Source organism: Copadichromis virginalis, linkage group LG17 (assembly GCF_057382275.1).
Source record: "Copadichromis virginalis isolate Kocher_CV1m ecotype Utaka linkage group LG17, C_Virginalis_male_GT1.1, whole genome shotgun sequence".
Classification (NCBI taxonomy): domain Eukaryota; kingdom Metazoa; phylum Chordata; class Actinopteri; order Cichliformes; family Cichlidae; genus Copadichromis; species Copadichromis virginalis.
The window spans coordinates 4,011,114-4,034,869 of record NC_140634.1 but is presented as its reverse complement, the minus strand read 5'-3'; the positions used below and the strand labels follow the sequence as shown (position 1 = coordinate 4,034,869).

Below are 23,756 nucleotides of genomic sequence, written 5' to 3'. Positions count from 1 at the left end.
GAAAATTTCCATGATTGTTCACCAAAGCCTGCTGTCTCTTACGGTGAAAGAATGATATTGATACTCCAAATAGATTTCAAGTTACAAAGCATTGTTTGAGGGCAAGTCAAGGCAGTTTTTGCTTCGCTCTACTCAGTTATGGTGCATTACAAGTCAAATATCTTTAATAATTCATATTTTAATGATAAATTGTAAACACTGGAAGATTCCCCCATGTCTTCTGAACAAAACGGTGTAAGAATGACCGTTCTAGCCCCTACGGTTAGGAAATTATGGTCATTTGTTTGAGGGGAGTCGTCACTATGAGAAATAGACTGCAATAATCCTGTGCCTCTCTCTGCTGCGTGTGTAAAAAGATGCACCTTTTTTGGCGGGAAAACGTAAACAGCCACTCTGATTGGTGGATTTAAATTCGGCAGCTCTCTCCCTCTGTGTCTGTCTGTGTGTGTGTGTGTGTGTGTGTGTGTGTGTGTGTGTGTGTGTGTGTGTGTGTTTAGTGGGAGAGAGAGAACCCTACCCTTATTTGGCAGCATGTCATTGTAGGATTTAAATTGAATATAGTTAGACTGATTGACTGGATTAGAGCCTGTGTTTGTGTGTCCCTCTCTGCATTTCTGTTTCAATATGCCTCCATATTTGTAATTTTGTAAGTTATTGCTATTCTGCTAAATCATACTATTTCTGGTACTTTTCGGTACTTGTGCTAAATACAGTATTTCTGCTAAATTATAGTATTTCTGCTTTATTATACTATTTGTGCTAAAATATAGTATTTCTACTAAATGTAGTATTTCTGCTTTTTATACTATTTGTGCTAAATTATAATATTTCTGCTTTTTATACTATTTGTGCTAAAACATAGTATTTCTACTAAATGTAGTATTTATGCTTAATCATACTATTTCTGCTTTTTATAGGATTTGTGCCTAATATAGTATTTCTGCTTTTTATAGGATTTGTGCTTAATATAGTATTTCTGCTAAATTATAGTATTTCTGCTTTTTATAGTATTTGTGCTAAAACATAGTATTTCTACTAAATGTAGTATTTATGCTTAATAATAGTATTTCTATATATTTCTGCCAGGTCCCCAGGCAGCCAATCCTCTGTGAGGACTTAGACATTCAAATTTTCAAATCAGGGCCTGCACGGTTTCCCAGCCAATCATATATGTGTCCTGAGGCATTCAAATTTGCATATTGGGGCCTTCATGGCTTCTAAGCCAGCCAATCATATCTGAGGGCTGAGGAATTCAAATCCACAAATCAGGGCCTGCACGGCTTCCCAGGCAGCCAATCATATATGTGGCCTCGGGCATTCAAATTTGCATATTGGGGGAATTCGTGGCTTCTAAGTCAACAAGTCATCCATGTCGTATATCTCTAAAAATTCACATTTTAATGATAAATTGTTAACACTGGAAGATTCCCCCATCTCTTCTGAACAAAACGGTGTAAGAATGACCGCTCTAGCCCCTACGGTTTGGAAATTATGGTCATTTGTTTGAGGGGAGTCGTCACTATGAGAAATAGACTGCAATAATCCTGTGCCTCTCTCTGCTGCGTGTGTAAAAAGATGCACCTGTTTTGGCGGGAAAAAGTACACAGGCTCTCTGATTGGTGGATTCAAATTCAGCAGCTCCCAGGCTGACCTAGAAACTTATTTCTCTCTCCCTGTGCATTTTTTTGCTGATTTTTTCATTTAACAAGTATATTTGAGGGACCCTCAGCATGTTCAGCATTTTTTCAGCTGTCCATTTTGCTTTTCCAATTTTTCTGTTTAACTTATTACTATTGTGCTAAATCATACTGTTTCTGCTATTTCATAAGATTTGTGCTTAATATAGTATTTCTGCTTTTAATAGGATTTGTGCTTAATATAGTATTTCTGCTTTTTATAGGATTTGTGCTTAATATAGTATTTCTGCTAAATTATAGTATTTCTGCTTTTTATAGTATTTGTGCTAAAACATAGTATTTCTACTAAATGTAGTATTTATGCTTAATCATACTATTTCTATATATTTCTGCCAGGTCCCCAGGCAGCCAATCCTCTGTGAGGACTGAGACATTCAAATTTTCAAATCAGGGCCTGCACGGTTTCCCAGCCAATCATATAAGTGTCCTGAGGCATTCAAATTTGCATATTGGGGCCTTCATGGCTTCTAAGCCAGCCAATCATATCTGAGGGCTGAGGAATTCAAATCCACAAATCAGGGCCTGCACAGCTTCCCAGCCAGCCAATCATATATGTGGCCTCAGGCATTCAAATTTGCATATTGGGGAATTCGTGGCTTCTAAGTCAACAAGTCATCCATGTCATATATCTCTAAAAATTCATATTTTAATGATAAATTGTCAACACTTGAAGATTCCCCCATCTCTTCTGAACAAAACGGTGTAAGAATGACCGTTCTAGCCCCTACGGTTAGGAAACTATGGTCATTTGTTTGAGGGGAGTCGTCACTATGAGAAATAGACTGCAATAATCCAGTGTCTCTCTCTGTGCTGCGTGCACCTGTTTTGCTGGGAAAAAGTACACAGCCTCTCTGATTGGTGGATTCAAATTCAGCAGCTCACAGGCTGCTTGACTGAAAACTTGCTTCTCTCTCCCTGTGTGTGTGTGTGTGTGTGTGTGTGTGTGTGTGTGTGTGTGTGTGTGTGTGTGTGTGTGTGTGTGTGTGCGTGTGTGTGTGTGTGACAGAGAGAGAGAGAGAGAGAGAGAGAAAGCTTCTTTAATGGGATGATCTCATTCTAAGATTCAAATTCAATATATTTAGACTGGCCGACTGAATTGGATCTTGTGTGTGTGTCTCTCTGTGCATGTGTGTTTCCTTATGTGTACATATTTGTGATTGTGTGGCTATTATATTTTTTTTTTGCTGATTTTTTTCATTTAACAAGTATATTTGACGGACCCTCAGCATGTTCAGCATTTTTTCAGCTGTCAATTTTGCTTTTCCATTTTGTCTGTTTAAGTTATTACTATTGTGCTTAATTTACTATTTCTGCTTTTTATAGGATTTTTGCTTAATATAGTATTTCTGCTAAATGTAGTATTTATGCTTAATCATACTATTTCTATACATTTCTTCTCTTCTGAACAAAACGGTGTAAGAATTAAGAATGACCGTTCAAGCCCTTACGGTTAGGAAATTATGGTCATTTGTTTGAGGGGAATCCTTACTGGATAAGGTTTATATATATATATATATATATATGTGTATATATATATATATATATATATATATATATATATATATATATATGTATATGTATTGTCTTTAAAACATCTTTGCAGACTGTCCTGGACTGGTTGTCTTTTTTGTTTGTTTTTTTAGGTCTGGTGAACTCTATCACCAGCTATTTGGTGTGGGTGTTCAGGAGAAGAGCCTTCTAATAATATTTATTTAACTTATAGAATTAAAGTTCTGCTAGTTTTTAGCAAATAGATATTGTATAAAATATTTAAAAATCACCTACATTTTTTATGTTTACAATGCCCATTGTGTGTAATACTGGAATTTCCTATGACCCGTGAACGCCTCATCTTTTACCTGACTGCCGGACATCCGCCTTTCTGCACACTTCGTTGAGTCCGCTCTGGGTGAGTGCTGCTCCTCTGCTTGTCCTCTTCTCTTCTAAATGTCTATACTCTGTTTGCGCGATGTAACAAGTTCTTGTTAGTGATTTATAAAGCCAGCCGAGGTATAACTCATGTTAAAGTAACACAATGGTTGCTTTTTAGTGAAAAGTTGTCATTTTTGTATGTAAAAGCAGTGTTTGATGAGCTAAAGCTAACAAACCAATGCTAACGACTAGCGTTCTTATGAGCCCAGTGTGAAATGAAGATTTGACGGTAAACCACGGTTATTGTGTTGTTTTATTAATTACATTTGGTGTGTTCGTGTTTGTCAGTCTGTTACATAAGGTGCAGTTAGTTCTCTTCACAAATCAGTTGGTTAAAACAGCCTCATTCTTTATGCTGTAAAGTTTTTAACGAACCGCCATCTTAGATTCAGTGTCAGCTGTCGGCAAGATCAAAGGAGCCATTTTACCGCCTCTGACCGAACACGGGAGAAAAAGAGTCGCGTGTGTGCAGGTCTTGTGGATTAATTAAGAGAAAGGAGGGGGGGAGAAACTGAGGATTAAACATAGGCTATGTCCCCACATACACGGGTATTTTTGAAAACTGAGACTTTACGTTTTCATTTTAAAAAACAATCCCGTCCACACATGAATGCAGAAATGAAGGAAAACTCTGCTAGGAACATACCAAAGCAGCAGGTGGCGATATATTCCTAACCGTGTAGAAATGTTGGCCAATCAGAAGTCTAGAAGCCTCGGTGGGAAATGGCAAACAAAGATGGGGCATAAAAGCAGAACAGGGCCATATGTGTGGGGGGACAGTAACTGTGTGTGTATATGTAAGCATTTAAACACTGCAGAGAGAACAATTAACAGTAACCGTATTGTAGAAATGCATTTCACTGAAACAATAACGTGGCGCACAGTGTGACGGCAAAAAAGGCGCTGCGTTTTCTCCGTGTCCCTGTCCACACATAAATGCAAAAACGGAGTTTTCAAAAATATCCTGGCAAGCGTTTTTAGTTTTTCAGTGACCGAAAACGCCGTTTAAGTGTGGACGAAAGGTGCAAACGCATAGAAAAATCTCCATTTTCAAAAGTACGTGTGGACATAGCCCAAGAATAATAAGAACTCCTAATATGTAGACTTTAATTTTTAAGAACTGTTTAACAAAGGCTTGTTTTTGCCAACCTAAATCTGCAGCACAGTTTAAATTCTCACTTTGTGGGAAATTAATGAAATAAACAACAGCCCACCTTCACATAAATAAAATATGGCAGTATATTATTATTAGTATGGTACATAGATATTTATTTTAAAACTACAGCATATTTAATGATACTATGTGCAGTTGGTAATATTTTAGGAAGTAGAATTTGAATGCAGACCACCTCAAATATTAAAGCCTTAAAAATATGTCGTGCAGTTTTTCATGTATGAGTGTTTTGCAATCTTAAATGAGATGTAGACCAAAGAAAACAGAGGAGAGTTGTTGTTTGTATTCCAGCTGTAGTAAACAAAGAAGTTTAGTGAATCTTTTTGACAACAGAGAGTGATGCAGTATTGATGCTGATTTGAGTTTTCTGATCCTGTATTTTTGTTCTTTGTCTTTTGTTACACAGAGTGAACTAGAAGCTTGGTTTTGCCTTTGCTGGTAAGTAAACAGTGATTGTAACTGAAGCAATATGAAATTGGGATTGTGTAACATTTTTAGCAATTTACATACAATAGTTTGGCTTTTTGTGATATCTTGCCATTTGCTCATGGGCAAAAACACATTTAGGATTTATAAGCGGAAACCCCCCCCCCCCCCCCCCCCCACGATCTCTGAGTGTCCCTAAAAATGTCCCTGAAGTTTAATAGGCCATTTATGTCTAATTTTAAAGGCTTATCAAAGCATTTCTGTAGTAATTATTGTTTTTATTACACATGTTAAGGCCATTTGAGACTCTGCAATTAAATTTTGCCCTCTTTAGACTAAAGTGAGTTCATTTTGTCTGAGGTACAGTGCTGGGAAAAGTCTTTCTTCCTTGCAGATTTATTTTGTTCATGCTTTTTTGTCACATGTTTCAAATCATCTAACAGGGATGATATGAATAAATACAAAAAAGCATTTTAAAGTGATGATTTCACGTATGAAGCAGAGAAAACCAAACCAGAGCTATCTGTTCTAATGTGAGAACATGCTGGTCTCTAATACCCAGCTGTGGAAGCCCTGATACGAAGAACTACCATCAAGCATTTATAGTATCAAGTATTATTTGTGATTGTTGCATGCTTTGAAACTGTGATGTTATCATTTGATCAAGTGTGCAGTGCGAGCAAATCCTTGCTTGTGGTATCTGATGTGTTATGTAATAGCACCAAAGTATTAGAGCTTTACGTTAATGAGGAATTTCTGTGGCTTATTGCAGATTGATAAAACGACACATCACCTTAATAAAGACAGAAATCTTTAATAAGGTGCAGAAAGAGAAGATGGGGTGTTTATAGTAAAGCTGTTGTAAACAAAGAATTTAACAGATTTTTTTTCCCACTACAGATTGTGATGCAGTATTGACTCTGATGCTGATTTTAGTTGTCTGATTCTGTATTTTTGTTCTTTTGTTACAGAGTGAAACAGAACTTTGGTTTTGCCTTTGCTGGTAAGTAAGCAGCAATTGTAACTGCAGTAATATGACATTGTCACTGTGTAACATGTTTAGCAACTTACCTAACGTAGTTTGGTTTTTGTGACATTACCATTTATTGATGGGCAAAATCAAATGGTCAGAATTTATACCTTGTAGCAGCAAAGGCCCCACACATGACCTCTGACTGTCCCTGAAGTTTAACAGGCCATTTGTGTCTGATTTTTATGTTTGAACACAAACAACTGTTTTTATACAGTTGTTTGTGTTCTCCGTTTGTTTGTGGATTTACGTAGCAGACATAACTATGAACGCATTTTAGGTGAGTTAGTGTAAGTGGTAGCTTAAACACTTAAGAGCACCACAGTTGTTGATTTATATCTTCACTCATATTCTGCTTATGTATTACATTAAAGTCAGACCACTATAGAAGTATTTTTGCCTGAGTGAACAGAAGTGGTAGGTTAAACATTTAAGCAATAATAAAAAACTCAGAGGACCAGAGTTGTGAGTAGGCAATGTTGTGTATGTTAAAGCCTGTGTGTAATTTATATACAATAAGTTTAAATCAGTTTCTTAATAATTTGCTTGATACAATGTGTTTAAAATTTTATATAAAAGGGAAATATTGAAAAATACAAAAAGATTCCTGCCAACAGGTACAATGGAAGGACTCTTTATTATAATTTTTGTAATTGCAAAAATGGTGTGCCACTGTTGTTACTATAACATGTCAGAATTTACATGTATTTTAGGATTTACATATTCAGATCAGAACTAAAACCTAATGAGGTTTTCCGTTGATTCTAACAGTTGTGGTTTTTTCACACTTTATTAAGCACTGACTTGTGATAGAAAATGATGGAGCTAAAAAGCCATAATCTGTACCAACAAATATTGGTGCCTCTTTTTTGCACTTCTGTAGTATGCATGCCTTTATTACACATGTTATCACCATGTGAGACTCTGTAACTGAAGTTTGTCCTCTTTAGACTACAGTGAGTTCATAAAGGCTTGAAGAAATTGAGGATTTTACTAGTTATTTCATGTCACAGTAAATTGGATTGTGTGCGAAGAGGTTCAACAGTGTAAGTCATTAAACAGTGATCTGATGTGTTGTTTCCTTTCTCTAGGATACTGATCTGATCGTCGCAAGTCTGGTAAGTAAAGGTTTTGTCTGCGGTACAGTGCTGAGAAAGGTCTTTCTTCCTTGCAGATTTATTTTGTTTATGCTTTTTTCACATGTTTCAAATCATCTAACAAGGATGACCTGGATAAATACAAAAAGCAGTTTTAAAGTGATGATTTCATTTTTGAACCAGAACAACCTGGTCTAATGTAAAAACATGTTGGTCTCTAATACCCAGCTGTGGATGCCCTGATAGCAACAATTACCATCAAGCATTTACAGTAACTGGTAATGACTGGTTTACATCACTGGTTGATTTTGGTCCACTATAATTTCAGAATTGTCATAATTAGATCCAAACAGGACAGGCAAAAAAAGAAAAGAAAAAAGTCTTAATTAAGGCCCAATATAGGGTTTTCAAGTCATGCCAAGTATCTTAATTTCATTAAAGTCCAGACTGATTCGTTTACACCAAGTGTTTTGTTTCATTCATTCAATTGGACTTGCTTGTGTGCTTCAGATCCTAAGTGTGATTAAACTTAAGCCCAGGACCTGATGAGTTGATGTAGGTCCTGAAGTAGTAAAGGAACTCTGGGACATCACAGTAACAGCACCATGTTTGACTTTAATGCTGGTGTTTTTCTCTCACTATAGATGATTCAGTTTAGTGCAGTTAGTCAGCACAGCTCTTGGTTATCATCGAGATATTATTAGGCAACTTGTTTTTGCATGTTCAGCTACAACATCTGGGAGGGTTTCTGTTTTCTGAGGTCTCCAGATCCTTAGTAGTCTCTTTGTAAACCTTTACAGAACTATATGTGTTTGTTTCACATTAGAGCAGCTCACGACTAGCAGTTTAGGGACAATTAAATATTCACATAGGACAGGGGTCTCAAACTCCACTCTTCAAGTGCCGGTGTCCTGAAGCTTTTCCACGTGTCCCTGTTACAAAACACCTGAATAACATTTGTAGGTCATTAGTGAGAGTATAGAATTTGACTGTGTGCTGAAGTGGCATCCCCTAAGACTACTCAAATGTAAGTAATTTAAGTGTTTGGAAAAATGTACTTCTAAAAGTACTTTCATTGCATCATGTTCATTCACTCATGAGCTGCTATAACATGAATCAAATTCCTGAATTACCACCTCAGCATGCAGTCAGGTTCTGTAGAGTTTTGCTAATGACCTACTAATGTTATTCAGGTGTGTTGCAACAGGGACACATAGAAAAGTTTCTGGACACCAGGCCTTAAGGACCAGAGTTTGAGACCACTGGTGGTAGGGCATTGTGGATTTCAAAAGCTTCTTCCCTTAAATCACTGCCTAAAAACTGCTTTTTGTAATTTGTCATAATGACTTGCAAAGTATAGGTGGGATGAAAACATAAACATAAGACATTTTATAGTGGCCTGATATTTTTATCAAGGCTGTTTTTTGAAAATAATCCTGGCCTAATTTACAAAAGATGAACTGTCTGAAAGTCATGTTTGTTTGTTTGTTTGTTTAAGAAATGTGGGAATGTCCAGCAAAGATCTTACATGCAACAGCTCAGATACAGCACTCACTTCTGTTCTTTTTATCATGAAATGATCTACAAAGAAATGATCATCATACTAAATTTTGCTAATTAGGCCTTTATATCAGCTATGATAAGTTTATTATAGATTTAGTGTAGTGCTTATTGCTGTGCATCAAACATGCCCCAAATGTGACTGAAATATGTAGAAACTAGCTGTCTCCAAATTTCTCATTTTGCCAAAATTCATACAGAGTGACCTGAAACTGTGCTGTAACCTCAGTGTGTTGGTTTTGTTGGACCATTTAATATTTACAGTAAGTTACTGTAGCAGCACGTCTTAGTTTGAGTTTATAGACTTAGTTTATTGTTTTAATAGAATGTAAAAATGTCCTTATAACAGTTCCACCATCATTTGTTAAACATTGTCATTCTGTTCAGTCCAATAATTTACTGTAGAAGTCTTTAGTATTTAAAGCCCTACATGTATTGTATTTTTGAGATTATAAGGCATAATGTCAATAAACAAGCCTGTTTTTAAGGCAGATTAAGCCAAACAAACAGTCAGATAAGTCAAACTTTATTCAAGTCATTCACAAACAACTCTCAACACTGTTCAGTTGTAACACATAAAATACAGAACAATACACTCACTTTTTCAGTTCATTCCTCATCCACAAATCCATCAAACTCTTCATGGGTTGATCAGTTTGAAATCTGCTTCATAAGCATGTCTCTTAGCACGTGCCAGGTCCTTGTACACACACCATAATGTTATGTTGAAGCACCGTACGAATTACTCTGCGAGGGTCCTGACTATGGTAGCCATAATGCTCTGACAATACATCAAGCAGCGCAGCTTTGTAGCTTACGAAGTCTTACTAAAATATTTGACAGAATTTTGAGCGCTGTGTACCACAGAAATCCCGTTTGAGGTCAGTAAGCATAACCAGAATCGATACGCTAGGCACATTGTATGTTTTTGAGATAATGACAGGATTTTAGGTATGCCATATAGTCTGAAGAATATGGTAAATCCAAGCATGTTGGAAATATGACTAATTCCATGCCTTTTGTGTCTTACAGGTGACCTGCTGCAGAAGATCCTCTCTCTCTCTCTATCATTATAAGCAATTCTGTCTATCCTATCACTCTCCCAACTCTATCTAATTTGAAAGCCATTCTATCTTGTATCCCTCTATCCCTACCGCTCTAATTTGAAAGCCATTCTATCTTGTATCCCTCTATCTCTACCGCTCTATCTAATTTGAAAGCCATTCCATCTTGTATCCCTCTATCTCTACTGCTCTATCTAATTTGAGAATCCAAGTTTTGAGAATCTTTTCAGAATCCAATTTTCAGAAATCCAAGTTACCAGAACTTGATCTATCTGTTACAGAATTCTGAGAGATCTCTGCTCTCACTGCTCTTTCTTTCCTGTCATTAAGCTCTCTCACATTCAGTCATTTTGCTTTAAATTACAAGTTGAATATACAGTAGTAGAATTACAGTACAGTAGAACTTATAGTAGAAACTACTTACACAGCCCTACATTTGTCATTTTAATTTTCCATTAGACTTTAGTTTGGACTGCTAGTTTGGCTTACTTTGATCAATTGTATAAAATATCACCTTTTTATAAGTTCATTTGTAATAAGATAATCTGGTTATTTTGTAATACATACATTCAGATAAATAATAAATCAGATCCAGTCTGTTAGTCTGTTTCATTGGCTATAACATTTGACTGCAAGTTTATAGTATTATTATTTAAGGACAAACCCATTTTGTCACTCAGTGTAAGTATTCAGTCAGTATTGTCATCGAGAAGTGCCTGAGGACCCAGACTTCCTGTTTCCTGACTGCTGCAGAACATCCAGCTGAAGAAACCCCGTTTCTAAAAGAGCTACAATAAAACGGACCAAATTGTTTCCAGAGAACTTTGAATTTCCTTTATTTTGAGTTTGGAGTACAAATCAGCTTTTTAACATCTATTCATATATTCATAAAAACATTTTATAGTATAATAGTACATTTCTCAGATTTAACAGTAACTTAAGGAGTTATAAGTTTTTCTGTGTTTCAAGGTTCAGTTTTTATATTTGTGTATAACCACATATAAGCTCCAGATTGTACTTCAGCAAAATGCCAAGAAAAAGTCAAAGGTCGCAGTCCCAGAAGCTTAGATGGCAAAAGCAGAAAGAACAGGTGAATGTTTCTCAGAGCAGTGAGCAGGTAAAGGTGTGTGTTTCAGCTTTTCCCAGCACAGAAGTGCAGAGCAGTGTTCAGACATCCACAGTGTCTTATGCAGATGTGGTAAAGAGAAGTGTTCCCTCAGTGTCTGTCCCAGAGCCTGAAGTTATGCAGGTAATCCAGACTAAACCCCAGCTAACTGTACAAACACAGCATGATGGAGAGACAGCCACAGTGTCTTATGCAGATGTGGTAAAAAGAAGTGTTCCCTCAGTGTCTGTCCCAGAGCCTGAAGTTATGCAGGTAATCCAGACTAAACCCCAGCTAACTGTACAAACACAGCATGATGGACAAGCTCCAGGACAGTCTCATGTACAGGTTACAAACAGTGAAAGTCCACGAGTGAGTAGCGTCTGTGCTTCCCGAAGCCAGGCCGCTCCTAGGTATGGAAAGTACCGGAATCAGCAATGCATGGCTAACAGTTTGGTTTTCCTGTCATTCTTACACGAGGATGAATTTATTACCAGAGCAGATCTAAACCGTGTGTTGGACAAAGGCCATGCCGTCTATTCAGATGCCAGACTGAGGTTTGTGAACAGTGTGTTTCTAGCCTGCGATGAACTTCCCTCAGTTGTTACCAGCCGCACACACGAGTATCAAGTCGACATGTCTCAGTTTGCTCATTACGGCACATTTGATGGTACAGATCACTTTCCGAGCCTTGAACAGGGATTACAGTGTTTGGCTTCAGACGTTCGCTATGCTTTGCTAGTCATGGGAGGAACAGTCATCGCTGTTAGCAGGCTGACTTCAGGTGAATATGCATATTTTGACCCTCACCCACGTAAGTCTACTGGTATGCCATTGTCGCTAAGTGTAAGTGGTGGAACTGCAGTTATGTTGAAATTCACACGTCTTAATGACATGATTGACAGGATCAAACGTTTGTACAGAATGTTTAGCATCGCACCAAGCTGTACTTATGAACTACAGCCCATCGAGTTTCACAGTGAAAACGCTGCTGACCAAACAGATGCTAATCAAACCACCGAATACAGACAAACAGCTACAACTGTTACAGCACCAGCTTTAAATGAAGCCGTTCATGAAATAAACTCCCAAAGATCTACTGACCAGACACAGAAGGCTGTGAGAGACACTTTAACGACTGAAGTGACATCATCCAGAGTGGATTATTCAAATGAGACAGCTGCTACTGAAAACAACCATCTTCCTTCTGAGTATTTAGAAAAAGAAACATCTGCATCTTCTGTAAGAGACACTCAGGTAACATCAGATTCTGTTCCTCAGAATGATTCAAACAGTGCCTCCAGTTCAACTAAGATAACAGAGGAACTCTCAGATAAACTGCTGAAATATAGTAAACATGAAAGGCAAAAAATGAGGAGAAGATTATTGACCCAACAAAAGCTACCACAGAGAAAGGAAAATCAGAAGACGAAAGAAAGGCAGATGTACAGGTTTGATGAAAGCTTCAAGACAAAGAAAAAAAACTCAACTAAGAAGTGTAATGATCCTGATCACAGACAGAAAAAGAGCATGTACAAAAATGAACTGTATAAATTAAATGCTACCTATAAGGAGAAACAGAGAGAACATTTTAGAAAGATGTATAGAGAAAGTGCTAAAATTAGAGAGAGAAAAAGAGAATGTGTCATAAGGACATATAAAGACAATCCCCTATTCAGAGAAAAGCAGAAGGAACGTATAACAAGAACATATAGAGAGTCTCCCATATTCAGAGAAAAGCAGAAGGAACGTGTAACAAGAACATATAGAGAGTCTCCCATATTCAGAGAAAAGCAGAAGGAACGTGTAACAAGAACATATAGAGAGTCTCCCATATTCAGAGAAAAGCAGAAGGAACGTGTAACAAGAACATATAGAGAGTCTCCCATATTCAGAGATAAGCAGAAAGAGCGTATAAGAAGAATATACAGAACTTGTGCTGAATTCAGAGAAAAACATAAAGCTTACATGAGGTCATATGTATATAACCTATATAAAGAAAGTGAAGAATTTAAAAAGAAAAAACTATCTTACATGACTAAGCGTTATGGAGAAGAGAGACGATTTCAGCAACAACACAAGGACAATATGAGAGAACGAATGAGAGTAAAATATTGGAATGGTTTTTCTTTCAGACAGATGCATAATATCAGATGTGCAATGAATATAAAACGGAAATATCGCCAGATGCATCGACCAGCTGAGACTTTACAGTGTCATCCAGAGAACACTTTAATGAATGAGGCCATATCTCGTTTCAGATCAAACATTAAGTCAGCACCATCTTATGTTTGTACTGTTTGTCTAAAAGCTTCTTTTCCTAATCAGGTGAAAATCTGCAAAAGACAAAATTACTCAAAACACCAGACTGTAGCTCATCAGTGTCTAACTGGTAAATATGTTCATGTGTGTGATGAAGCATGTCATGATCACTGCAGCTTTCCTGTTGAGAGAAAAAAAGAGTATATCTGTCACACATGTCACAGTTCCCTCAAAAGTGGATGCATGCCCAGGCTTGCTGCTGTTAATGGTTTAGAACTGCAGGATATTCCAGCTGAACTTTGTGATCTCAACATTCTGGAGAGACATCTGATTGCCAAATGCATACCATTTGCTAAGATTATTCCTCTTCCAAAGGGGAGACAGAGACTTATACGTGGTAATGTGGTGTGTGTACCATCTGAGGTCCAACAAACAGTTGACAGTTTACCGAGGATCAGAAGCCAATCACAGATCATGAGGATAAAGCTGAAAAGACGACTGTGCTACAAAGGCCATCAGCTGTTCCAGACTGTCACCTGGTCTAAACTCATTCAAGCTCTGCGTAAACTGAAACAAATTCATCCACAGTACACAGATATTATTATCAGAGATGATGCATTGCTTTGTGATCCAACGTTACCTGATGATGACAGCAGTGATGAAGCCAGCATGGCAAGTGATGATTATAATGAAGCAGATTTAATGGAAATTGACAACTATGAAAAAGATGCCCTTTTGTGCGAAAGTGAGTCTCAAAGTGACCAAGATATTAATATGCAATCCTGTGATGAACAACCAGAGGAACAAAATCCAGATGAACCAGAAAGTGATTTGAGCAATGGAGGTTTTGCTCTAGAAAGTTGTCTGCAGCCTGTAGACATTTCAGAAGAGATTCTCTGTTTCACTGATAACACATATTGTGTGGCTCCTGCAGAAAGAAACAATCCTGTTAGCTTCTTCAGAACTCCTCATTTGGAAGCCATGGCATTTCCTGTGCAGTTTCCTACTGGTCAGAATACACTGGATGAAAAGAGACGTCTCAAGCTCACACCAAGTGCTTACTTCAAGTCAAGGCTTTTCAACATTGATGCAAGATTTGCTAAAGACACAAATTACTTGTTTTTCTCACAGTTTGTCACTGAAATACATTTGGCTAATTCCAGCATGACAATACAGCTAAGGAAAGGTAAAACTATGACCAAAGATGGACGCAAAATCACATCAGGAATGTTACAAAGTAAGACAGAAGTAGAGAAGCTGGTAAGAAATAAAGATGCAATCAGATTTATGCAGCCACTCAGAGGAACTCCAGCTTACTGGCAGAAAACTACCAGAGATCTATTCAGCATGGTTCGCCAAATAGGAACACCTCAGTTCTTTGTCACTTTCTCTGCTGCTGAGATGAGATGGCCTGAAGTGATTCAAGCAATAAAGAGACAGCAAGGTGAAGAGGTTGATTTTGAAGCCCTGGACTGGTCAGAAAAGTGTGAAATTCTAAGATCAAATCCAGTAACCACCATGCGAATGTTTGATAAACGTGTTGAGGCTTTGTTCAGAGATTTGCTTTTTTCTCCTGCACAGCCCCTTGGTGAGATCATTGATTACTTTTACAGAGTTGAGTTCCAGCACAGAGGTAGTCCACATATACACATGTTGCTGTGGATTCGAGAAAAGGTAGAAGCAGATGTGGATGATGACCAAACTGTCTGTGACTTTGTGGACAGATACATCTCAGCTCAACTCCCTGATCCAGAAAAACAACCTGAACTGCACAAAAAAGTCACTGAGCTACAAAAGCACAGCAAAAACCACACAAAGACATGCTTTAAGAGTGTGAACTCTGGTTGTAGATTTGGGTTTCCAAAACCACCAGCCACAAGAACAATGATTGTGAGACAGGATGAGGATTCAGACACTGAAGCTGCAAAAGCCAAACTCAGACCTTTGTTGAACCTGCTGAAGGAACCTGAAGCTGCTTCCCTCACCATAGAGCAGATTCTGTCACGATGCAACTTAACAATGAATGAGTATGAACAATGCCTCCAAGACATAAACAAGAAAACAGCTCTGATTCTGAAACGTGACCCAAATGAGTGTTGGATCAACAATTACAACCCAGACCTGCTTGAAGCCTGGAACTCTAATTTAGATGTCTCATTCATTTTGAATGCCTATTCATGTATAGAATACCTCTGTAAATATATAACAAAGAAAGAATCTGGCCTCTCTGAATACCTGAAGACAGTTATTGACAACTCTGATAAGAACACCGTCAATGAATGTGATGAAATGAGAGCTGTGATGCAAGCTTACTCAAAAAAGAGAGAGATCAGCGCACAGGAGTGTGTGACTCGAGTCTGTGGCCTAAAAATGAAAAAATGTTCCCGCAGTGTTGTATTTGTACCAACAGATGATAACCCAGTAAAAATGAGTCGGCCCATGAGCTTCCTGGAAAGCACAACACACGACAGTTGTAATATTTGGATGACAAGTTTGAGTGATAAATACAAATGCAGACCTGAGACCCCAGAATATGAGGAAATGTCACTGGCTGATTTTGCTGCCTTGTGCAGGTTGGTGAGTGGTCCAAATGAAGGAAAAGATGTGCTTCCTCTTCTAAACCAGCTTGGATTTGTACAAAGGCGAAAAAATGATAAACCAGCTATAATCAGATATTACCACTGTTCACAGGAAAAAGATCCTGAGCAATATTATGGTCGACTGTTGAGACTTTACCTTCCACACAGATCAGAGCAGGAACTGAAACCACAAGGGTTCCAAACCTATCAGTCCTTCTACAACTCAGGTTTTGTACGACTTCCATGTTCAGACCACAGTGAGTCTGTGAAAAGGGTTGTGAAAAGAAATAAAGACAAGTATGAGAAGAACTCTGAGGATATTGAGAGTGCACTGGAAGAGTTTGAACAAAATAGGGATGTTGTGATTGATGAATGGTGTAATCTGGCTCCTGAATCTGAAGTTGTGAGGCTGCAATGCGATGAGAATCTTCCTGAGAGACATTCTGATGATGAGAACGAACAGGAGAATGTTCCCGACTACAGTCGTCAGTCTGATGCTGTAACAAAGATCAGAGCCGTCAGAGAACAACCTGCAGTAGATCCAGCCGTGGTACGTGTAATGTATCAGAATCTGAACCAGAAGCAGGCCTGCGTGTTCTATACTATAAGAGACTGGTGTATTCAGCGAGTTTGTGGTTTGAACCCAGATCCATTTTTCTTCTATATCAACGGTGGTGCAGGAACTGGAAAGTCACATCTGATTAAGTGTATTCATTCTGAAGCATCAAAGATCCTGAGCAGACTGCCTGCTAATGCAGAAGAAGCTGACATATCAAATCCAACTGTTTTACTGACTTCATTTACCGGTACAGCAGCTTTTTCTATCAGTGGCTCTACGTTACATTCTCTACTGAAACTACCCAGGAGTCTGAAACCACCCATTCAAGGACTTGGTAACCAACTGGATGAAGTCAGATCTGAGCTGATGAATGCTGAAATTATTGTTATTGATGAAATTTCAATGGTTTCAAAACCCCTTTTTGCTTATGTGGATGCAAGACTGAAACAAATCAAAGGCACTCAGAGACCTTTTGGTGGAATGTCAGTTTTAGCTGTTGGAGATTTTTACCAGCTGCCACCAGTGCGACAGTCTAAACCTCTCTGTGTTTACGATCCAGAACAGATTGACCTATGGCAGGAGCATTTTCAGATGATCACTCTAACCGAGATCATGCGTCAGAAAGATGATGTGGCCTTTGCAGAGATGCTGAACAGGATTAGAGTCAAAGAAAAGACAGATGAGCTTTCTCAGTGCGACAGAGATTTGTTGTCACAGGCTGTGACTGCACCAGAAGAATGTCCAACTGAGGTCTTACACATTTATGCCACCAACAAGAATGTGGAATCCCACAACACAGATACCCTGAAGAAGCTTCATTCAAACATCATAATCATCAATGCAGACGATTTCCAGAAGGATAAATGTACAGGCAGAATGGAACGAAGAGACAAACCATTTACAGGTGGGCGAAATGATTTACCTGACACTCTGAATGTTGCTGAAGGAGCTCGAGTCATGCTGACCAGAAACTTGGACACACTAAACGGTTTAGTCAACGGTGCTTTTGGTATACTGGTAAAGGTGGTGAGATCTGAAAATGATGGACACATAATTAAACTGGGGCTCAGGATGGACAACCGGCAGCCTATGAGACACAACCGCAGTGCTAATGCAGCTTCTGATGATCTGGTTTACATTGAGAGAGCAGAGGAGAGTCTGAAGTTTAAAGGAGCAGTACGCAGACAGTTTCCTGTAAAGCTAGCATTCGCTTGCACAATTCACAAAACTCAGGGTCTTACAACACAGACAGCTGTAGTTTCAATGAAGAACATTTTTGAACCAGGTATGGCTTACGTTGCTCTCAGCAGGGTGACGTCTCTCAGTGGACTCTATTTGCAGGACTTGGATGAGAAAAAGATTTACGCCAATCCCGAGGTAACTGCAGCGCTCCAAACCATGAGACAAGCCAGTGTTGAAGAAATGATGCCTCTTCTTCAGGTCAGAGAAACAGCCAGCAGACTTGACACTCTTACACTGATCCATCACAATACGGAGGGTTTGCCATCTCACATCAGTGACATCAAGAGTCATCATGAAATGTGTTTAGCAGATGTTTTGTGTCTCACTGAGTCTCACCTTCAAGGCTCCTTTGTTGCAGACAGTCTTCATTTGGACGGCTACACCATGTTCAAACGCAACAGACATGTGTCCTACACAAACTTTCCTCACATGGCCAGCAGAAGTGGTGGGGGAGTTGTTGTGTATTTGAGGAATCATTTTCAGGTTCAGGTAAAACAGTATCTGCATAATGTCACTGATCTTGAGTTTTTAGTGTTGAAGGTTCAGGCTCCATTCCCTGCACTCATTGCTGTTGTGTACAGACCCCCTGACTACAGTTTGACACCATTCATGCAAAACCTGGTAAGTCTTTTAGATTCACTTGAAATAATGGACTGTCACCCAATCATTGTGTGTGGAGATTTTAATGAGAACCAGTTGCAGAGTGGAAGAAAACAGATTCTGGAGCAGTTTCAGTCGAGAGGGTATTCACAGCTGATCACTTCTGCCACTACAGACAAGAACACCCTGCTTGACCTCATTTTTATTTCTCAGCCACAGAAATGTCTGTATTCAGGTGTTCTGAGATCATATTACAGTTACCACAACCCTGTCTTTTGTGTCCTGTCCTCGAGCCAATCATGAAGTCGTCTGGTGAGTTTTGAAACAATTACAGATCATGTTTGTTACAGAGTTTACTGATTGTAGAGCATGAAAAAGATTTTTCATTGAAAAAAGGGTCTTCCCTACTCTGTCTGTCAGAAGACCCTTTCTTATTGCAATGTTATTAATCATTTCACCAAATCATTGCTGAACTTCATGCAGAGCAGAGAACATCTGCTATCATGCACCTCTGATCTGAAATGTGCTGCAACATTTATTAAACCAACATCATTTCTTTTATTCTCATGTTTTAAATGACTAAATCTTTTTACTGTGACGTATGTAGCTCAACAAACGAGATCTTCCCCTCCAAGGGCTTGAAAATATGAAATAGTAAATAAATAAATCCCACATAAATGCAGGTATTTATTATGGCTCACATGAATAAATACAGACAATTATATTTTCTTGATTATAGTAGCTTTTGTAGAATCAAAAGTTTTTGTGATGAATGAGGTTTTGCTTATCATGTTTTACAGGTAAAAAATGTCAAAAGTTATAAACTATCTTTAGGCTACCAGAGATGTCTATAATGATACATTATGTAGAGAAAAACATTAGTACAGCTTACAGAATATGTATAAAAACTGATTTAGAAGTAAATGGATAGTTTTCTGAAAGTTCCCGACTACAGTTTAACACCACCCACCCAGATCAGCCCCCAAGTGTCTATGCAATGCTGGTATGGTGTGTGAGTTTGACTTGGCTTTTATCCGGGTGGGTTTGGGTTTGGGTGGATAAAGGCCAAGTCAGAATTCTCTGAGCAGCTGGAAAAAGCTGCTAATAAACAAAGACATCAAAAAGTGTGGGCTTTAGGTGTAGCCCCCGCTTTCTGATGCACTAATTAGACTTAGTAACCGACACCCCATACCAGCATTACATAGACACTTGGGGGCTGAGCTGGGTGGGTGGTGTTATAAGCACGTGTTTTGTTAGATATATTTTTTCAGACACCATCTTCATGAACTGCTGAGCCAAACCTGATCCATCAGTGCTGGACTGCACAGATAACTACATGCCACAAGGAGACTGCTGTGTTATGAATTGCCATACCAGTGTGTCTTCAATGGAGAAGATGACACACCCATCACCTGACCTCCTGCCTGATCTGGAGACCATCATCATGCTACCACACTACACACCTCTGAGACCATCAATGATGACTCATACTGAGGAAACTGTATTTCCTGTCAGAGATGCTCAGTGATCCTCAGAGCAGAGAGAGGTATCATTCTTTATCTTTGATAAAAAAAAATGTCAGTGTTTTTAATTCAATTAATTAATTAAAATCCTGTTTATTGCATAAATAATTCCACACTCAAATGATTATACTTGTTGACACTTTTTGAGTTTTAATTCACATTATGGATTACAAATCTATGCTTTTTCTACTCTGTCTCTCTGTGCAGGTATTGCTTGTCTTCTGAGTTCTTCCGTGTCCCAACTGAGGCCTTCAAACCTCATTGCAGAGCTCATGTCTTTCCTCACCATCATGTGAGTGTGAGATTGCTCTGGATTCTGGTTATGTGGCCTGCAGCACCTATAAGGTATTTCAATATTGTTCATTGTATAACTTATTTGTAGTTTTTAGGGTTTCTACAGACAAAAAAAATGTTCCTTTTTCTGTATTTTTTAGAACAAGCTCGTCCAGTGTGCCTGCATTCCAGCTTCTTAGACTCTACGCAAGTGGACAGAGTATCAGTGTTTGGCCACTCTTACAGACACTGACTTCTGTCAATTCACTTCTACTGATCGGGCACCTCACTCCAGGAAGACAGAGGGCTGCAAGCCTGTCATCATTTCCAGTGTGGCTTTGTATTCTTGGGGTAGCATCAGATTTTTCCCACAAATATTCAAAGGTAACACTTGTTTTAAGCTTAGTTATTAAATCAAAAGTCTTCCCTTGTGTCATGTCTGTGAAGGTTCTCATGATGTCCTTTGATGTAGTCTCTCTCTTCACTTGCATACCCACTACAGAGGCAGTGGAGACTGTCAGAAAACGACTGCAAGAAGACAGCTCCTTGGAAGACAGGACCAACTTCACACCCGATCAGATGTGCACACTGTTAGACCTCTGCCTCACCACTACATATTTCAAATACAACGAGGGTTTCTACAGACAAAAACATGGCTGTGCCATGGGTTCCCCTGTGTCACCTGTTGTAGCCAACCTTTACATGGAGGAAGTGGAAAGGAAGGCTCTTGGCTCTTTCAAAGGAAGAGTACCCAGCCACTGGTACAGATATGTAGATGACACCTGGGTCAAAATCAAAAGGCAAAAAGTGGAATCCTTCACTGCGCACATCAACGCTGTGGATAAAAACATCAAGTTCACCAGGGAAGACACAAAGGACGACTGTTTGCTTTTCCTGGACTGCGCTGTGCACATTGAAGAGAACGGCAAACTCAACATCGAAGTTTACCGGAAGCCCACACACACGGACCAGTACCTCCTCTTTGACTCCCATCACCCTCTGGAACACAAACTTGGAGTAATTAGGACACACATTTTTTAGAATAAGCTCGTCCAGTGTGCCTGCATTCCAGCTTCACAGAAAAGAACATCAGACACCAGCGAGGGAGGATAAGAAAGACAGACACAACAACATTGTCATCCCCTATGTAGCCGGTGTATCAGAAAAACTCAGGAGAGTTTTCTCCAAATACGACATCCCAGTGTACTTCAGACCCAGTAACACACTCAGACAGAAACTGGTTCACCCGAAAGACAAAACTCCTAAACACAAACTTAACAATGTGGTGTACGCTGTACAGTGCAGCGAGGAATGCCCAGACTTCTACATCGGAGAGACCAAACAGCCACTTCACAAGCACATGGCACAACATAGAAGAGCCACCTCCACGGGACAAGACTCAGCAGTTCATCTGCATCTAAAGGACAAAGGTCAGTCTTTGAGGATGCCAATGTTCACATTTTGGACAGATGGAGGAGTGAAAGAAGCCATTTACGTCCACTGTGAGCGACCATCTTTAAACAGAGGCGGTGGTTTACGACACCAACTGTCTGCCATCTATAATCCAGTTTTGAGTTCCCTCCCCAGACACCGTAACGTCCACTCACATCCTGGGAGTGGGCGTGGGTGATTTCCTGACCTCGGGAAATCACATGATAGGGTGGGGCCAGGTTTCACAATGAGCTCACCCGAAACCCTGGCTGATTGGGACCCACACCCACTTTCACACCTTGGCTCATGTGATTAGGTAGAGGATCATCAGGGGGTTCTTTGTCCCTCTTTGGGGGGAAACTCCCACTGGGTTTAAATCTGGGACTCTCCACCATTGACCCTTAGAACTGAAGAAGCTTCTCGGATGAGAGGTGAAACGTCTTCAAGGAACTCAAAGAAGTCCAGACGCTTTTCTTTCCAAGCTCCTTAGACTTCACTTGTGTTAATTACATTTTATTTGTTGTTGTTTTCTTTTAGATTTATATGCAGTGATTGGATGTGGTGGAGCTTTGTTAACCGTGTGGAAAACATCTGTTTGTGATGATATTTACAATGAGGCTTTAAGGTGACAGTTTCCATGTAATTTCAATCCTCTTACTAAGCAAAAACATGTTTGCAATTAACATATTTTTTCAGTTTTGTCTTTTGGATTTATGGTTAACATTCCTCTGTGACAGCAAATACTAAACTGGTCCAAGTAACCAGCATATCATTGGTCAAAGGCAAAAAGGACCACATGTCACACTAGCAATGAATTTTTGACTGTGTTTGTGTTAGTATAGAGTAGGTCTAACAGTGGTTTTCCACATCTGCTCTAATATATATAGATAATGGGTCAGACATATAAAGTCATTTTGAAAAGTTCATAAAGGTCATTTATATGTGTTCCTCTTTATCATTTTATATCAGGTCACACAGCTGACTTGAGTTTTGATCAGAGTAGAACCATAACATTCATGCTAATGGTTCTACTGTTTACAGTTACTTTATGATGGATTTCACCCTGGTCACAGCACTATGTGAAAAGCTGTTAGAGGTAAAGTTAAGCCAATTAATACATCATCATAAGTCACTCTCTAACGCAGGGCAGTGATTATTATTCACTGTAATTTATTCCACAACAATGTTCTTTATTTGATTCTTTAAATATGCACATCGATTGTTTAGCTCTGTGACTCTCCACACCTGAAATATATCACAATGTGGACTTCATTTCGACAGTATTTTGTAGATTGGTACCATATTTATCATCGAATCATCTTGTGCACTTATTAACTAAATGTTGTTTGTTTGTTTTTTTTGTTTGTTTGTTTGGGGTTTTTTTGTTGCCATTTTTACCTTTCACCAACTGTGTAAATTCTGCAATTTTACCTTGGTTTTGTTTCACATCAGTTTATCTGCTGGCTGGTATTCCTGTCTTCCTTCTCTCACCCCAACCGGTCGCAGCAGATGGCCGCCCCTCCCTGAGCCTGGTTCTGCTGGAGGTTTCTTCCTGTTAAAAGGGAGTTTTTCCTTCCCACTGTCGCCAAAGTGCTTGCTCATAGGGGGTCATATGTCATATGATTGTTGGGTTTTTCTCTGTATCTATGAAGCGCCTTAAGGCGACTTTTGTTGTGATTTGTTGCTATATAAATTGAATTGAATTGGTTTTCTTTCTTTTCTAATGTTTCTGGTCATTTTTCACAGTTAAACAAGTAACTTTGAGGTTACGTCATCGTTTTCAGCTGTTATCTGTATACATTTTTTTCCTAATAATTACATTTCTGCAAAATTATAGCAGTTCTGGTAAGTTGTAATATTTCTGCCAAGTTATTAATTTTTTAATAAATTATTACATTTCTGCTAAGTTGTAGCTTCTGGTAAACTACAACATTTCTGCTGAATTGTTATGTTTCTTCTAAGTTATTGCATTTCTGCTAAGTTATTACATTTTTGCTAACTTGATGTTCTTCTGCAAAGTTATTAAAATTTCAACAACTTTTTAAACACTGACTTTGATTTCTTCAGCTTCTTCAGCTATTTTCAACTATTTTCAGCAGACAGCTTCAGCTTTACAGTTTCCTCTAAGTGATTGCAGTTCTGCTAAGTTATTCCATTTTAGCAAAGTTCCTTTGCTTCTGCAAAGTTTTTACAATTTCTGCA

General features: G+C 38.7%; 1 protein-coding gene and 2 long non-coding RNA genes across 4 annotated transcripts; 2 read left to right on the top strand and 1 right to left on the bottom strand.

Moving 5' to 3' along the window:
* The first annotated feature begins 3,359 nt into the window (after positions 1 to 3,359).
* Positions 3,360 to 10,582, top strand: LOC146688801 (uncharacterized). The gene is made up of 5 exons (XR_014915871.1): positions 3,360 to 3,606; positions 5,210 to 5,241; positions 6,201 to 6,232; positions 7,351 to 7,377; positions 9,949 to 10,582. It is a non-coding gene; the product is annotated as an uncharacterized LOC146688801 (long non-coding RNA).
* Positions 10,204 to 12,043, bottom strand: LOC146688800 (uncharacterized). The gene is made up of 2 exons (XR_014915872.1): positions 11,563 to 12,043; positions 10,204 to 10,768 (listed from the first exon to the last, which is right to left on the bottom strand). It is a non-coding gene; the product is annotated as an uncharacterized LOC146688800 (long non-coding RNA).
* Positions 12,044 to 12,093: 50 nt separating this feature from the next.
* On the top strand, positions 12,094 to 23,606 carry LOC146688799 (uncharacterized). 2 transcript variants are annotated; one of them, XM_085435798.1, is made up of 4 exons: positions 12,094 to 19,873; positions 20,058 to 20,195; positions 20,285 to 20,507; positions 20,626 to 23,606. In XM_085435798.1, the coding sequence occupies exon 1, from the start codon at positions 12,457 to 12,459 to the stop codon at positions 18,628 to 18,630; it is 6,174 nt and encodes a 2,057-aa protein (XP_085291924.1). In that variant the 5' UTR covers positions 12,094 to 12,456; the 3' UTR covers positions 18,631 to 19,873; positions 20,058 to 20,195; positions 20,285 to 20,507; positions 20,626 to 23,606. The 2 variants fall into 2 exon arrangements, with proteins under 2 accessions (XP_085291924.1, XP_085291925.1); XM_085435799.1 differs by lacking the exon at positions 20,285 to 20,507 and having other exon boundaries at positions 21,165 to 23,606.
* Positions 23,607 to 23,756: the final 150 nt, after the last annotated feature.